Below are 17,329 nucleotides of genomic sequence, written 5' to 3'. Positions count from 1 at the left end.
CCATCACTTTTGTAGAAATGAATATTTTTTCGATTCGACCTACCTCTCTATCCCATCGGTAAATTCACACTTTTTAACTTTGCTTAAAAAAAAATTGAAAGGACTTTGCTTAAAATTGATAATCAACTCAACTAATTAAAAATAAAAATAAAAATATTATATCTATGAATGAATCAGAACCTTTTGATTAGTTTTTTTTGTTAAAATTTTATTAACTTTTTTTCAACCTCATTTCCATTTCCATACTAAAGAAATGCAAGCCACCAACAAAAGCACAAAATGACCAAGGTCAAGTCTAGACTATACTTAAACAAGTAGTAAACAACATGAATTTGTCTTTTATTCGAGTAGTGTCACTGACACTTTACATTGATGCTAGCTAATCTGATTGAACTACGAAAGTGGTTGCTTTATTTGTTTTGATGTCTTTTGTCTCTTTTGATCCTTAGATCATTGAAGGAAAGATGAACAGGACTAGGTTGTATGTGGTCTTATAATCAACCAGAAACATTCTTCAATAAAGCCAAAAGCTTATAATGCGGCGAACATGATTATTATGCAATAGCAAATAATCAGATATCACATGACAAATCAATTATTTTTATACACAGTGTTCACATGACAATTTCATACGCATTATACTTATATTAAGTTTAGATCTATCATTCTTCTTTTGATAAAAAATAGATCTATCATAAGGAAAGAAGAACTATAATTCTCTATATAGTTTGTGCATGCTTATTTCTGCTTTTATCCGTAAATATGATATTGTTTCATACGCATTATGCTTATTACTAAATAGCTCGACAAATATCATCGTGAGTTTACCTCAATTTTTTATTTGACGTAATTAATTGTTTGAATATGAACAACCTATATTATTAATTGAAGCAAAATTAAAGAAAAATAAGTCAATAGAAAAACCAAGTAAAAATCTTGTAGTATATGTGATAGAGAGGTTGAGAGAGCCTATTTATGAATTAGCTCACATAAATTTACATCAAAAGAACTCGAAAATTAAATATTTAGAAAAGCACACCACGACATATTTTATTATACATTACTTTACCCAATTTAAGCAATATAACCACAACCATACATAATATCTTTGTCAAAGTTATATATATTCAAATCACTTAGACCTTTCACAATGAGAGAGTCTTCCGCTTGAATACCTAGTATTTAATAAGTATTTCAATTGTAGGGTTAATAAAAATTAGACTATTATTTTTTCCATCCCATCCATTTCTCGCGTGCCCTATTTTTTTTACGAAAATGTCAATGTAATTTTTAAATTTTATAATTAAAATTGAGTTTTTCCATTATTTTGGGTGGAAAAATGAACGTTTCACCAATTCATATTTTATAACCCGAACATCCTAAAAAATAGGGCTCATTCATTCCTTTTTTCGGATTATAGAATTCGAACACCCCTTAAACATCCTTATTCAAGGGAAAAACAATTCAAATTATGTAATCTGAATTGTATCAGAACAAATTTTGAGCTTGGTTGTACCATGGGAAAAAAATTCATTAGTTTGATTTGATTTTTAATTTTTTTGTGTGTGTGTGTGTGTCTATATATATATATATATATATATATATATATATATATATATTATTTGACATGTTTTATTTGTTTGTTTTTTTACTGTTTTTTGTTGTTTTTAATAAAAGTGAAATTTGCAACTGCTGAAATGGAAGAGATTTTGATTGATGCTTATGTATAAACATATTTCGGATTATATAATCTGAACATATCCAAAATGTGTTCAAATTATATAATTCAAACCCCATGACCATTTTTGTAAAAAAGTTGGGGCGTTTCATCTCCTCTATCTACACTATATTGGTCTCAAATAAAAGATACTACATCTGTCTCTAATTATAAAACTCTTTTAAAAATAAATTGTCCCTTTGCTATTTACTACATTAATTATTTTTTTACCTACATATCCCTATTTATTATACACTTTTTTTCTTTGATCAGCAATAAATAGCATGTTGAAAACACAAACTAATTCTCTCTCTTAAAAGAAAAAAATTGTAAAAACAATAATAATTACAAACAAATTTAATAAAAATATCAACTTTCTTAATTTCTATAATTTTACAAATTAAAGGGTATTATTATAAATAAAAACGAAGGTAGTAAAGTATATCTTAAACCATCGTCATTGTTATTTCATGCATTTTTTCTTCAAAATTGTACTTCATCGTATTAGAAGATAGCTTCCGATAGGCCAGTGTAATTTAGACTATCAAAACTTAACTTCTGGTAGCCTCAAGTACAAAACTAAATGGCTTAATTACTCTTTTGGTCCCTTAACTTATTTATTGGTTTCGTTTTGGTTCCTTAACTATTAAAAGTTTCATTTCGGTCCCATAACTTATATTTGAGTTTTCTTTTGGTCCCTTAACTATTAAAAGTTTCGTTTTGGTCCCTTAACTTATTTTTTGGTTTCGTTTTGATCCCTTAACTTATTTTTGGTTTCATTTTGGTCCCTTAACTCTAATACATTCATCCTAACATAAAGGATCAAAGTGGTTGACGGAGGAAGAGTTAAGGGACCAAAACGAAACCAAAAAGTAATTTAAAGGACCAAAATGAAACTTTTAATAGTTAAGGGACCAAAACGAAACCAAAAAGTAAGTTAAGGGATCAAAACGAAACTTTTAATAGTTAAGGGACCAAAACGAAACCAAAAAATAAGTTAAGGGACCAAAAGAGTAATTAAGCCAAACTAAATTGAAACATCTTTCTATTTTGTCGTTTGTTTGTGTTTAAATTGTTTCCTTTTCTCTTTGTTGTATGATATGCTTCATATATTTGTAATTATGGTTGAGCCTCTAGTTGATTCCAAAATGAACATTGTTGAATTAGCGGGTGCATAAAGTTGGTCGTGGGGATAAAAATTCAAATATAAGAAATGTACTGCTTGAGATAATTTGATTGATGGAGTTCGTTGTGAAGCAACAAAGATATTTTTAGTAGTTATAACAAATTTGAATCATAGTTTTGATCGAAGAAGACACTTTCTTGTTTTGGGTAATGGTGATGTGTACAAAGGAACCATAAGAAGTGGAAACAAGAAGACAATCGTGTGGTTATTTTTTGACAACATAGAATAGATTCTTGATGTTGTGTATGGATGACACATCCGTTAGATGGAGATAAAGTTAGAAGGTCATCTTATTGCTGGTCGTTTGAATACGAATGAACAAAAAAAAACTTGTTGGTGAGATAACAAGTAATATGGTCCAACCAACTAAAATTTTAATGATTTTGAAAGATGGGAGAAAAGAAAGTACGACGGAAATTAAACAAGTTTATAATCTATGTCCAAGAAACAAAATATAAGTACCTTATTTCACAATTTTCAAACAACAACCAATTAATATCCTTACACCGTCTAACTACATACACTTGGAGGAGGATAAAGAAGCGTGTTCTGGTTTTATGTTGAAACCTACACGAAGATAGTGTTAGTTAATTAGCAAATTGAATTTAACTTCTAGTAAGAAAGAATTTGTTTCTAAGCGTGTGTATAGAGGCTCCGTACGTCTCTTCCTTTCTTCTTCCGCCACCACTTACATACACAACTCATTGTCATTTACCATCTAATCTTCCTCACCCTTCTCTTTTTTCTCTAACTTCCTCACCGCCAAACACTTACTGCTTTCCCTTTTCATTCAAATTTTGCAATCATCGTGTAGACATCAGTTGGTGGTGGTGTGACGGTCGGCTTTAGCCATCCGCACCACCCTTTCTAGATCTCCCGAAGGTTGCTGCATCGGTGGACTGTGGTTATTGTTGGCGATTTTTGTTAGTTCTTTGTTTTTGTTTGCTTGGTTTCGGTCCGTTCTCTTTTTTTTTTTTTTTTTGCAGATATGTAAATCCTTTGTGTGAGTTTGGTTTTGGGTGGTCGTAGACCGCCGACGGCCTTTGGTGTAGTTCCAAGGTGGCGGTGGTTTGGTGGTGGATATGGGTTGCACAACACCCTTTCTCGGTGGTGATGGCCTTGGATTTGCGGGTTGGTGTTCGGGGTTGTGTTCTGGTCATTACGTCGCAGCGGTTCTCGCCAGTGGTTTTATTCCTCTTATGCGTGGTCCATATGATGGTGGTGTAGCAGCTCGCAATGGTGGTTGGTGGTGGGGTTGATGGTGGTTTGTGGTGGCAGATTTGGGTGGTTTTCATATATGTTGGTGTTGATTTTCGTGGCGGCTGTTTCGTGTTTGTTTTGATCTGTCCCAGATCCGTGTGCAGGAAGTGATGGTGATGTGAGGTGGTGAGGTAAGTCTTTGTTTTGGAGGTAAGAGGAGGTGTTGGCGGTGGTTTTGGTACAATAGTTGTGGTGGTGTTGCTTTCTTCCTTGCGGGTGCTGAGTTTGCGGCTCTTAGAAAAACACATGTTTTCTAGTGTTTTTGTGTGGTGTATGTTTCCTTCCGATCCAGATCTATGTGGAGGAGGTAATGGGGGTGTGAGGTGGTGATGTAAGCCACATTTTTTGTGGTGTGAGGAGGTGTCGGTGGGTCTTCAACGGCTGAGTTCAATCAAAACCTTCTCATCTGGTTCGATTACTCTGTTATCTAGTGGTTTGTCGATGTGGATCGATGGTGTTGATGGTTTGAAGGTGGATTTTGTTGTTGCGCTGGTTGTTGTTGTTGTTGTTGCAAAAGTGAGTTCGTTAAGGTGACATCGATTGTTGTTGCGGCGAAGGTGGTTGTTGTTGTTTCAATCGTTATTGTTAGTGGTTGCTGTATTGGTTCTTGACGTTGTTGTTTGGGGTTGTGTGCGAGCAGCGGAATATAGGTGGGTGAATTGTTTTTGTTGGCAGCTTGTGATGTTGGTTGAAGGTTTTTTTTTTATGTATGTTAGTTGAGGGTTTTGTTACAACTTTTGTTTTTCTTTATATGTTGCTACTTTACGACTCCTAATATAACATTCCTTATGTTGGTTAAGATTCTTTGTGATTTTAATAAATTCTATTTTTGCTTCTTTTAAAAAAAAAACTTCTGGTACGAAGAGGACATAAAATACCTTTCGATAAGTTCTGTTAGAGATATTTTACAGATTTTGGGGGTTCTACACAACATGAAAGACTGCAATTTTCTTAAAAATATACATGACCCAAGTCTAACAAATGCCATAGGGTTTTGCTCTTTTAACTTCTAAATTTGCTCTTTAACATCCAAAAAATACTAAAATACCTCTAACAGCAGTTAACTGCCACTCGCTTTCAACGATAGTTAACTGTCGTACATTAAATTATACAAAAAATTAATAAACTTAAATTATTGATAATTTTGACAAATTTATAATTTAATAATTCAAACTACAAAATTTAATATAACAATAGTAATATATAATGATATTCAAACTTACTTTAGTGTATGACCTAATAGGTCCGGAAGACTTTTTTTGGTTTGTAGTCTAGTTTCTTAACGAGTGTTTGGATTCACATTTGAGTGGTGTTTCTTGTGTCCCAATGAGCTCTTAACATGAATTTTCTGAAGCCACTTTTCTAGGCTTCTCTACAATCATGTGTTTGTTCCCTTTTAAACGTAGTTCCAATTCCAAACATGCCATTAAGCTAAATACACTTTAAAAAAGACAAACTTCTATATTAAAAAAAATTGCTTGACCTAGACTTGATGTAGGCTAGACCATAAACTTTTATAGGTCGGTCTGACATATTTATACTTTTATATATGTAATTATGTAAGAACTTCATCCGTCTTATTTTAAATGTTATTCTTTTCTCAAAATAATTATCACTTTAGAGTTTAAAATATGAATTGAGGGTTTATTTATTTTTTCTCTCACCAATATATCTTTATTTATTGAATTTCACTCCCCTTAATTACCTTACCTCAAATAGTTCGACTTTACTCCATTTTGTTTTTACCCCAAGGCAGTGATTAGCTGGATCCTTTATTTTTTTTTTTAGGCTTAATAAGTGACCAAACAAATTAAGGGATTGACAATTGCTTTAATCTTCGTGTTTCCATAGCTCTATAAAAAATAAAAAAAAAGTTTCCATAAATAGATACAAAATTGTAGTACCTTTGAAACCTCTTTCTGTACTTAACACTTCTGAAACCTCATTCGAATCTTCTAATACTTAAACCTACAAATCAAAACCACCAAAACACACACTCAAATTCTCATAACCCTAACACACCACCGCCAATGGCGACTCGACGATCCACAAACCTCCTCAAACACCTTATCTCCACGCGCCACCACCTCACCCACCACCGCACCGTAACCTACATGCCCCGCCCCGGAGACGGAACCCCCCGCACCGTAACCCTAATCCCCGGCGATGGGATCGGCCCTCTCGTTACCGGCGCTGTTGAGCAAGTAATGGAAGCGATGCATGCGCCAGTGCTCTTCGAGAAATTCGAAGTGCATGGCAATATGAAAGCGATTCCATCTGAAGTGATGGAATCGATTAAGAAGAATAAGGTTTGTTTGAAAGGTGGATTAGCGACTCCGATGGGTGGTGGTGTTAGTTCGCTTAATTTGCAGCTGAGGAAGGAGCTTGATCTTTATGCTTCGCTTGTCAATTGTTTTAATCTGGAAGGATTGACTACTAGGCATGATAATGTTGATATTGTTGTTATTAGGGAGAATACTGAAGGGGAATATGCCGGTCTTGAACATGAGGTTGTTCCCGGCGTCGTTGAGAGTCTCAAGGTATTCAAATTATGATCAATTTTTATTATGCAAATATTACATTGTGCGTGTTTCGTTAGTAATTTTATTTATTAAGTTGATTAATTAATGGAAGATACATTTGATGATCAAACTTACTAGCGAAAGACATAATTTTGTAATTTTGATACAATTGAGATGTTGGAAGGTGGTCTCGAAACTCTAGTTGACGGGATATGATTAGAAATGACAACATTAGAGAGGGAGTTGGGGTAGCAAATGCCGTAGAGAAGATGTGGAAATTCGACTTAGGCGGTTTGAGTGTGTAGAGTGAAGACCTGTTGATTCTGTGGTAAGGAGAGTGGGTAAGAGAAATTATTAGAGGCAGAGGAAGACCTAGAGATTAATGAGTTATAGTGACGATACATCACACATATGAGGACTAACATGATTTTTTATCCCTTATTAACTCACAACAATAAACTTACAATCAGAATAATTTAGAAACATTATAGTTAAGTGATTTTTCGGTTGTATTTGTGTTAATTCAAACTTGTTGTAATCAGTAATTCACTTTTAGAAATTGTGAGAACGTGTGGAGTTTATGTTTTAATGAGTACTCAGTGCATAGTAGTTATATTAATTCAGAATATTAGTTTTTAATTTTTTTTTCTTTCTTTTGTATGCATGGTGTTGTGTACTTGCTGCTCCACTGTTGATGTCCTTTAAAGGTTGTTAATTGTAATCATGCTCAGATAGTTTCCGTTTCTTAGAGGACTATTATTTAAATGTAGAGGTTTTATTCCTTTATATTTGCTGTATAGATAGATTTTTGTTGTAATATTTAAATGTTATATATCTCATGATGTTAGCACCATGACATTGTGACATATGGGTTTTTGTTTGCACCTCATACTCAAATTTTGCTAGGTAATAACAAAGTTCTGTTCAGAGCGCATTGCTAAATATGCTTTCGAGTATGCGTATCTAAATAACAGAAAGAAGGTGACTGCTGTGCACAAAGCAAACATTATGAAGCTTGCAGATGGTTTATTCTTGGAATCTTGTCGAGAGGTTGCCACAAAGTATCCTGGAATCAAGTATAATGAAATTATTGTAGATAACTGTTGCATGCAGCTTGTTTCAAAACCTGAGCAGTTTGATGTCATGGTATGTATATTTACTATTTGACCCTGAATCCCAATTATTTATCTACTTTTGGCTGATATGTTTACCAGTCCAGCACTTGTTTAAACATTTTTTTAAATAAAAAAAACTTGGTGCTATTAGTTTGTTGGTGAAATGAGCAACTTGTTTCATTAAACTGTGACCCATGTGTCGTTTGTATTTTCTTTTATTACTTTTGGGAATTAGTGACAACTGCCATGGGTTTCCCTGTTGTTAAATTTGTTGACGAGTAGCATTGTAATGAACTCTAAATAAGTATAGCTAAAGATAATTATTTTTTAGTCTTTACTTCCTTACCTTTGTATGAGGTTTTCAATCGTTGGTTCAATCAAAAGGTTATATTTGAAAGCCAATTAATCGGAGGGAAGCTAACCATTTGCTTATGCTCTCTTTGTAATTACTGTGGAGATTATAAGAATCAAAACAAGACAAATCAATCTATCAATTAAGTTTTGTTTTACCTTTCTGTTTCTGCTAATTTTGAGTAATGTCTGGCACAAATTAGAGTGCTGCAAGTAATGTTTTAGTTATCAGATAAAGTTTTTCTTTTTTATGTCAGCCTTTGCTACCCAATAAGTATTCAACAAGCCACCCTGCACAAAAAGAAAATCTAGGAAGAAGGAATGAAACAGCATCCCTGTAGGACAGTGATGGCATCATAATTTTTTTAACACGGGTTCCCTAGTTTAATCTAATTATATGAGAGGATATATGATAAATAAGTTATTAATTAACTTTTGTCATTTGAAAAGGTTGGATGTTGTATTTAATTAGGGTTTGATATAGCCATATTGTGCCAGTTCAAAAGAAATAGATACTAGTTAGCTATCTCCTTTATCGCTCTGGGGAAGTATAACAAATGGATTTGTATTTGTAATAATGAATACAAAAGGGACACACTTCCTGCCTGTTCTCTTGGTGCCACTTGAAATTAAGAAAACATTGAGGAGTTTGTTGATTAACATGACAATTCTTTCTTGCTAGTTATTGATTGGTCTTTTTCCCAGTCATTTTGCTTTTGATTTTAAATTCAAAGAAGGATTTCAAAGTCATGAACACTATTTCGCTTGCAGGTTACCCCCAATCTTTATGGAAATCTTGTTGCGAATACAGCGGCAGGCATTGCTGGAGGCACTGGTGTCATGCCGGGAGGTATAAATATCACTAATAACTATCACTAATGTGTTGAAACTCTAGAGCTCTCATTTGATTATGCTGTGGCATTTTTCTTATCAAATAGTATCTTGCTTCCATATGGTCACTGTCGTTATGAGATGTGTGAGGGGGTGACTACCACTCAGGATTGTTGAGTCTAGATTTAGAGTGTATTAATCATGTTTGTCTAGTTCTTACAATCAATTATTTCAGGTACATTTTTCATTCGTTGAAAACTCTGCCAAAATATAGTGATTGATTAAATCAGAGATTTTATATTCAATGAAAAGAAAAAAGTATAGGTGGTATAGAAATCAAACTGGAAATTCATTTATCTTCCTCAACAGGTTGCAGTCTGGAGGCAACAGCAGCCGTTGTGGGGTAATGGAGTTGTCAAATGGTAGTGACAACATAATTGCCATTTTACTCTTCTAAAGTGAACATTTCACTTCAGATGATGAAGTAAGAAATCTCAACCATTAATGAAAAATCAACCTTCAATATTTTAGCAGTGTATAGTAAGTAAACTATGAATGTGTTGAAATATCGACTATAAGTTTTCTCGTCAGTCGTTGAGGTCTTGTTGTACTCTAAAATAAGAGTTTGCTTTAGTTGAGTCAAATAACGGGGATGGGTTGGAGTCTGGTGGCGGCAGTGCTGTTTGTAGGATGTAGATTCTAATGAAAATATAGACAGGGCTGTTGGTCCTTTGTGTTGGACCTGTGGGCTGAATTTGTGGAAGGGTATCTAGATAAAAGTGATTATTGAATAAAGCCACTTTAACCTTAAGCTTGAATATCTTAATTCATGGATGAAATGTCTTTGCAGGTAATGTTGGGGCTGACCATGCTGTGTTTGAACAAGGTGCTTCAGCAGGAAATGTTGGTAAAGAAAAAGTAGTACAAGAAAAGAAAGCCAATCCTGTGGCACTCCTCCTTTCATCCGCAATGATGCTCAGACATCTCCAGTTTCCTGTATTTGCTGAACGATTGGAAAGTGCTGTGAAACGAGTCATTTTAGAGGGTAAATACAGGACAAAGGACCTTGGAGGGACAAGCACCACCCAAGAGGTTGTTGATGCAGTAATAGATGCATTGCAGTAATTATATATTCACTTGCTCATCTACCAAATGAAGTTAGAGTTTGAAATTAGTCGCTAATTATCGATAATGTGTTGCACCCTTTAAAGGTGAAATCATCAAATTTTTTGTTCTGAATAATGTGTATTCAACGCATAAAATTATGCGATAGAAATTTTGAAGAGAGCTTTTGTCGGTTTGACAAGAATCATCTATTACATAAGATATGAACATCATTAAAAACTTTGAGTTGATTGTCTCAATAACGTAGTCTATGGGGTTTATCACACTATAGAAAGTGACAAGATATTTTTAGTGCCACCAAAATAGCGTCTTGCCCGTTATAAACCTTTTTTATGATTTCTCCGATTACAGAATGAGTTTCTATCACAGTCAGAGAGGTTTGAAACTCTATCACTGTAGAGCTGGGGGTCTACAAGATTCTTCATCAATGGAGACAAAGGGAAAAACATCTCTGGTTGAGAACGAGGATAGTGACATGGGACATTTTGTGGGTGAGCACTCCTCGCCCCACTCACATCCCTTCTCACAGTCAGAGGTTCATATATCAATGATAAACTGTTACCTCTGTAAGGTCAAGTAGTTGCTAGTGTATCGCACGCCCACGCTTTACTTTTTAGTTGGGATCAAGTCAAGTACTCTAGCAAATGTTTGATGAAATTGTGGAATAATAGCTGATACATACATGCAATATTCAGGCAGATGCTTTTGGGTCTATCAGATGAAAATGACTTTAGGTTTTATTGCTTGAATGTGACGAATGTAATGAAATGGATTCTAAAAAATGATTCCCTAAAAAATGTAATGTAATGAAGAGGATTGCATTTTGCCATTTTCTAATGAGCAAAGCATCCCCATCCCCTGCTTCTGTAAGAAATCAGTATGTAATTTTTCCAGGTTCTAACCACCCTTTGGATAAATTAATTCAAGTGAATAGACCAATTTTTGCACTCCCAAACTTTTCTAGAAAACAATAGAAATAGACAGATTAATTGTAACATTCAACACAACTCATAATAATACATAGATTGTATGTCTTTAGAAAACACTGACATCAAATGTCTACAATAAAACAACAAATAAGTTTGTTTAACCTTATTACATGCTTGTTTGGCACATTTACCAACTTCCATTTTGCCCTGTTTTATTTATTATCATGCAAACAACTAATTTGGCTTTGCTGCAGTAATAAATTCACACATTCATGCAGAGTGTATATCGGCCATCGTTAGATCAAAGATTAGATGGTCAATTTTGAAATTTTTGAACTCTAAATAGTGCGCTAGATATATTGGATTGTCCGATATTGATTCAACAATCATTGATGTGTTGACTGCATGAATGTGTAAAATTTGTTATGCAATCAATCCAAATCCTACAAACCACGCTTTAATTAATTGAGTCACACCACCCAATACTTTTAATATTTTCTCTAATAACAAACTTTTGTACCTTACCAGTTGAATTAAGAGGCAAATCAACAAACACCACACTCTTAGGAACCATATGAGCATCCAATTGATCTTCACAAAACTTGATAATATCTTCAATATTAGCATTACATCCATCTTTCAATTTCACAATTGCACAAGGTGACTCAACCAAACACTCATCATCATCATATCTCCCCACAACAGCTACTTTCAAAACCATTGGATGATTCAACAAAACAGCTTCCACCTCTAATGAACTCACAAACTCACCCTTAGAATAAATAATATCTTTTGCTCTATCTTTCAAATTAAAAGAACCATTAGGTAACCTAACACCTAGGTCCCTAGTCCTATACCAGCCATCCCTAAAAGCTTCATGACTCACTTGTGAACTCTTAAGATACCCTGACATTGAAGTATTCCCTTTAAACATAATTTCACCTATGGTTTTTCCATCATATGGAACACTCTTCATTGTATTTGGATCTTTCACATCAACTTCAACCATCATAAAGTCTATAACCCCTTTTTTATCAACATAATTCAGCTTTGTAATATCATCATCAAAATTTTGTTTCCACTTTCTTACAATAACTGGACCTAATGTTTCAGTCATACCATAACCAATATTAACATCAAATCCTAGCTCTGCCACTTTGTTAAGAATTTTGAATGATGGTAATATACCAGCAACTGTGACACTCACCTTATGAGAAAAAGGCCTAATAATTTCACAATTTGCAATAATTTCCAGAAGGGTAGGTGCACCACACAAATGGGTTACCTTATGAACATGAATTGCATCAATAATATCTTTTGCTGAAAAATTATTTCTAAGACAAATGTTTGTACCACCAAGAGCAGGCATTAACCAAATGAAACACCATCCATTGCATCTAAACATGTCAACTGTCCATAAAAACACCGGCATAGGATTCACGTCGAAACGAGTAATAGTTGCGAGTGAATTAAGGTAGACACTTCTATGACTATAAACTGCTCCTTTTGGAATTCCAGTTGAGCCTGATGTGTAATTCACTGATATAGGATCACATTCATTTATAGGCATTGAAATCTTAAAATCTTTTTGCCCCTTTTCAAGAAGTTCATGGTATATTAAGGTATCTTGAGGTATATCTTTCACTAGTTGGCCATGATCTTGTATTAGGACAATAAGGGGTGGCTTGAAATTTCTTTGGGAAATTATTTTTGATGCTTTGAGTACAGAATCAATAAACTCATAGTCTACAAATATGATTTTGCAAGACTCTAATTGTTCCAATATTAATGCTAATGTTGTTGCATCTAGTTTGAGGTTAAGTGAAGAAATAATAGCACCTGCCATTGGTACACCAAAATGAAGCTCATAGTGTGCTGGAGTATTTGGTGCCAAAGTTGCAACCTGTGTGTAATATAAGAAAGAAAATTGAGGTCTTCATATGCATAGGAAAAAAATTCTTTTCGGTTATAATGAGCAGTTACATGTTGGTTAGGTAAATTTCTTTGGAAAATAGATAGTTGATGACAATGTTAATTCATTAATCAAAACAAATAATTGTTTGGAATTATTTGGAATTCCAACCTTATAATTTTTGCTCCTGTACACCAAAACAAAGTTAAATGCATTTTTGCTCCCTGTAAATTGTTTGGAATTCCAACCTTATAATTTAAATATTCTTCTCTTAGACTTTTGTGGCATATGACTTTACAAAACAAATGATGTGGTAAGGGATAAACCGAAATTAAACAAATACACTTTTGTGTTTTTGCTAGACCACTATTAATTTGTCTTCTCATGTTGCATTTGTATAGAAACTTTTGTAAATTATCAAATTATATAGTCATTTGATATATGGAAGATCATATATCGAGTTTTATATAATATTGACTTTGATAAACAACCTATTGGTGTGCCTTGTGTTTTTATTAGGTTATCTTGATTATTTGCTTATCATTGAGTTTTTTTATTATATTCTTCCTTGTATTTTGAATTCTATGTTAATCGAAATTCATGTTTTACTAGGTTATCTTGATTATTTTGCTTGTCGCAAGTTTTTTATTATATTCTTCCTTGTATTTTGAATTCTATGTTAACCGAAATTCATGTTTTATTAGGTTATCTTGATTATTTGCTTGTCGCTAAGTTTTTTTATTATATTCCTCCTTGTATTTTGAATTCTATGTTAGCCGAAATTCATGTTTTGACTAAGTTATCTTGATTATTTGCCTGTCGCTAAGTTTTTTATTATATTCCTCCTTGTATTTTGAATTCTATGTTACCGAAATTCATGTTTTGACTAAATTATCTTGATTATTTGTTTTGTCGCCAAATTTTCTATTGTATTTTCTCAAAAAAAAAAAAGTTTTCTATTATATTCGTCCTTGTATTTTGAATTTTATATTATTAACCAAAATGCAATGATTTTGATTGCTTAAAAAGAAAGATATGTGACAGATATATACTTATATTTCGAACAACATATTAAACTTCCTGGTGTGACTTGATGGATAAAATGCATGTGTTAAAAAAAATGTTGTCAAGATATAAAATTAATCTCGTAAAATAATAGTCTCACATCACATCGGTTCCTCTAAATGAGCAATTCACTTTATCATAACAAATCAAATGTAGATCTTGCCAAAAAAATAAAATAAATCAAATGTAGATATAATATACTCATTCCGTCCTAAAATAACTGTGTCATTTGCGATAAAATATTGTCCTAAAATAATTGACTCATTTCACTTTTCAATACAATATTAATTACTTTTTTTTTAATTATACACTATAATTGATATTACCTTTATCATTTCAATTCAACATCTTCCACTTTGCATTTATGATAATGGTGAATGTACTAATACTTGATAAACACAGTAAAAATCATTTTTCTCTCTTTCACTTATACACTTTGCATTTATTATAGGACGGGTGGAGTATAGATATATCATCATCATAACAAATAATGAGTTTGTTAACAAAGCAACCCTTAATTTTTTCACTTTATACTTTACATTTTTTTTTTGAGAGACTTTACATTATTTTTTTTATTGAGAGATTGATTATACTTTACATTCTTAGAGATCCAAATTCCACACCAATATACTATAGTGTACAATTCTGTAGTGAATTCAGAAGAGAGTGAAAATAAGGAGAAATAGAAAGAAGAAGGAAAAAAAAAGGAATAGACCATATACAAAAATGGTGTGTAATGTGAGAAACTCTTCCAAACATAATGATGTCAGAAAAGGATAGTAAAAAATAATAATAAATCTGTGTGGACTTCCCATATTGAAGACATTCTAATGGCTTAAAATAAAGTTTTTCAAAGACTATGGACTTTCCATTTTAATAACGTGTTTTTTTTAAGGGATTCTTTTTTTATGTTTTTTCTTAATGGCGTAAATTCTGGTATGGAATGAAATGTCAATGACCTAACTCAGTCTTAGAATAAGGACAGCGACTGAATCATTTTAAAATATGAATATAAACAGTGTTGAACACGGTATACATGTACTGTCCCATTTTCCATAATTACGCGCTTATGGAATTATTTCAGATCCTGAAAAAAACAATGAAATCATTCACTTCCAATGAAGCATCTTCTAACTCTAAATACTTGGTTTATTGGTAAACCATAAGTTTTAGACTCCAGAGTCACACGTTTGAGCCATGTTAGAGTTGGTAAACGATGAGTTTTAGATTTGAAAGTCACACGTTTGAGTCGTGTTAAGAGTTTTTAGAAGGAGGTGAACTTTGTCAAGGCTTTTCATAATGATGTAATTTTACAAATTTGGATTAAATTTTTATCATTCAAAATAGTTTAAAATGATTTACATTAATATAAAGTGTTTCGATTGAATTTTGTAATTTTTTATATGGAATCGAAATTTATAATTAATCATGCAAAAATAAAAAAATTAATTAATATAGGTACTATTTTATATTATTTGAAATATATATACACACACATAATATTTGTTACATATAAAACAACAAACTAAATTAGAAGACATGGTACTTTAATCACTTTACTTTTGTCACTTTTATATGCAGTTTCTATTTTATGTTATTAACTTGGATGATGTGAGTTTGTTCGCATATTCGTCCTTTTTATTTTTAATGAGATAAATTTTTTGTTATATTTAATGTATTCTATCAATTTTAATGAATCAATACCTTATTTTTAGTATAAAAAATGAAATTTATCCATCTGATCATTATTTTGATATGGCAATAATTACTACTAGAAAATTGTCATTAAAGTCCCCGTGTAATCAGCTCGGTTGATAAAAGATATTGCTTAATATATATATATATAGGTCGAGGTTTAAATCATATACACTTCATTGTTCAGGTAAATTTCTAGTTTACTAAAAAAAAATGGTCATTTGGTGACTGCAAAACTGGTCCCTTTAGTGATAAATTGGTAGCTAAATTGATTATTATAGTCAAGAGACCATTTTAAAGTAGTCGATAAACCACTAGTTTGTATAGACCAATTAGAATAACCAGTTAATTAATTTCTGCCTGATGGAAGAATATAATTCTATTACCAAACTCTATCCTATGTACCCTAAATATACACTATATACTCTATAAGCAAAAAAACAAAAAACAAACTGTAAAATGAAATGTATTTAGTCTAAAATTTAGAGAAAAACATTTGACTTATGGTTTTTTCTAAATTACCTTTGAAGAATGGTGGGTAATTTACCCACCAACCAATGAAAATGAGTAATTTATTTGTGGGGTCAAGATAGTTCATGAATATATGCTTATGTGGCTAATGTGTATTGGTTGGGATAAATTACCCATCATTCTTTCATGGGTAGCCTAGTTGTCACTTGACTTATAGATCTCTTTTATATTTTGTCACAAAGGATGCATGAAACAATAGATCATATATATTTTCTGATTTACATTCCATTGTTACATTATATTTGGTCATGAAGAGAGAACAAAAACAATAGTTAGCTTGAGAGGAAAGTATAATATAACCATAAGGAGATTGGGAGATAAATGAACTTACAATATCACCATTAGAAATTCCTAAGTTGACCAAAGCAGAAGCAAGCTTGAGACATCTTTCATAGGTTTCTCTCCAAGAAAATCTAACATGATCATTGTAGATGATGGAAACTTTGTCACCATACACAGTGGCTGCTCGTTCAAGGAAACAGATCGGTGTCAAAGGTATGTGTGAACCTTTAGAGCACTCAACCAGGTCTTGCGTCATTGTAACGTCCTCATTGGTTCTGGTTCTGTACGGCTGGTATTTGCTTAATATATGCAACATGGCAACGTTTAGCATGGGCAAGTTGATATATTTCCCCAACTTAGGTCAATTTAATAAGAGCCATTGATTTAATACTAATAAATACCAATGGATAGGATTACTCTAAAATGTTTACCTACAACTTGTTGAGATTTTAATATTAAAAAACTAATGTACACTTTTTGAAACTAATGTACACTTTTTGAAATTGTACAAATCACCTATTTTTTTTATAGATTTATAGATTTGCAACATGTAGAAAACGGAGTTATTTTATTTCCCGTTACTATGTTGTTTTTTAATCAAAATAAATATTTCATTTTTCTTTATTATTTAGAAAAACTTGATAAATGTTAGTAGTAGTTGGTAGAATAATATTTACTCATTCGTTCGAATTTGAACTTTGAATCTATAACAACTTTAACTCTTAATAATGATAATCGTAATAGTTATTTTACCAATAATATGATTCTTTTTTTAAAGATTAATAATATGAATTTTGATGATGTAGAT

The 17,329-nt window shown here is 32.3% G+C and overlaps 2 protein-coding genes across 4 annotated transcripts; one reads left to right on the top strand and one right to left on the bottom strand.

Moving 5' to 3' along the window:
* The first annotated feature begins 6,053 nt into the window (after positions 1-6,053).
* Positions 6,054-10,346, top strand: LOC11409879 (isocitrate dehydrogenase [NAD] regulatory subunit 1, mitochondrial). Of its 3 annotated transcripts, XR_003011974.2 has the most exons (5): positions 6,054-6,703; positions 7,592-7,831; positions 8,923-9,001; positions 9,352-9,466; positions 9,833-9,975. XR_003011974.2 is itself a non-coding variant. In XM_013598123.3 (4 exons), the coding sequence occupies exons 1-4, from the start codon at positions 6,194-6,196 to the stop codon at positions 10,105-10,107; spliced, it is 1,092 nt and encodes a 363-aa protein (XP_013453577.1). In that variant the 5' UTR covers positions 6,055-6,193; the 3' UTR covers positions 10,108-10,346. The 3 variants fall into 3 exon arrangements, 2 of the variants coding, with proteins under 2 accessions (XP_013453577.1, XP_003612317.1); XM_013598123.3 differs by lacking the exon at positions 9,352-9,466 and having other exon boundaries at positions 6,055-6,703; positions 7,604-7,831; positions 9,833-10,346; XM_003612269.4 differs by lacking the exon at positions 9,352-9,466 and having other exon boundaries at positions 6,058-6,703; positions 9,833-10,346.
* A 738-nt stretch (positions 10,347-11,084) lies between these two features.
* Positions 11,085-16,830, bottom strand: LOC11426249 (probable acyl-activating enzyme 1, peroxisomal). Its single transcript, XM_003612268.4, has 2 exons — positions 16,571-16,830; positions 11,085-12,939 (listed from the first exon to the last, which is right to left on the bottom strand). Exons 1-2 carry the CDS (start codon positions 16,775-16,777, stop codon positions 11,494-11,496), a joined length of 1,653 nt encoding a protein of 550 aa, XP_003612316.1. The 5' UTR covers positions 16,778-16,830; the 3' UTR covers positions 11,085-11,493.
* Between the last annotated feature and the right edge of the window lie 499 nt (positions 16,831-17,329).

Source organism: Medicago truncatula, chromosome 5, assembly GCF_003473485.1.
Source record: "Medicago truncatula cultivar Jemalong A17 chromosome 5, MtrunA17r5.0-ANR, whole genome shotgun sequence".
Taxonomy (NCBI): domain Eukaryota; kingdom Viridiplantae; phylum Streptophyta; class Magnoliopsida; order Fabales; family Fabaceae; genus Medicago; species Medicago truncatula.
This window is presented reverse-complemented; position numbering and strand designations above follow the sequence as displayed.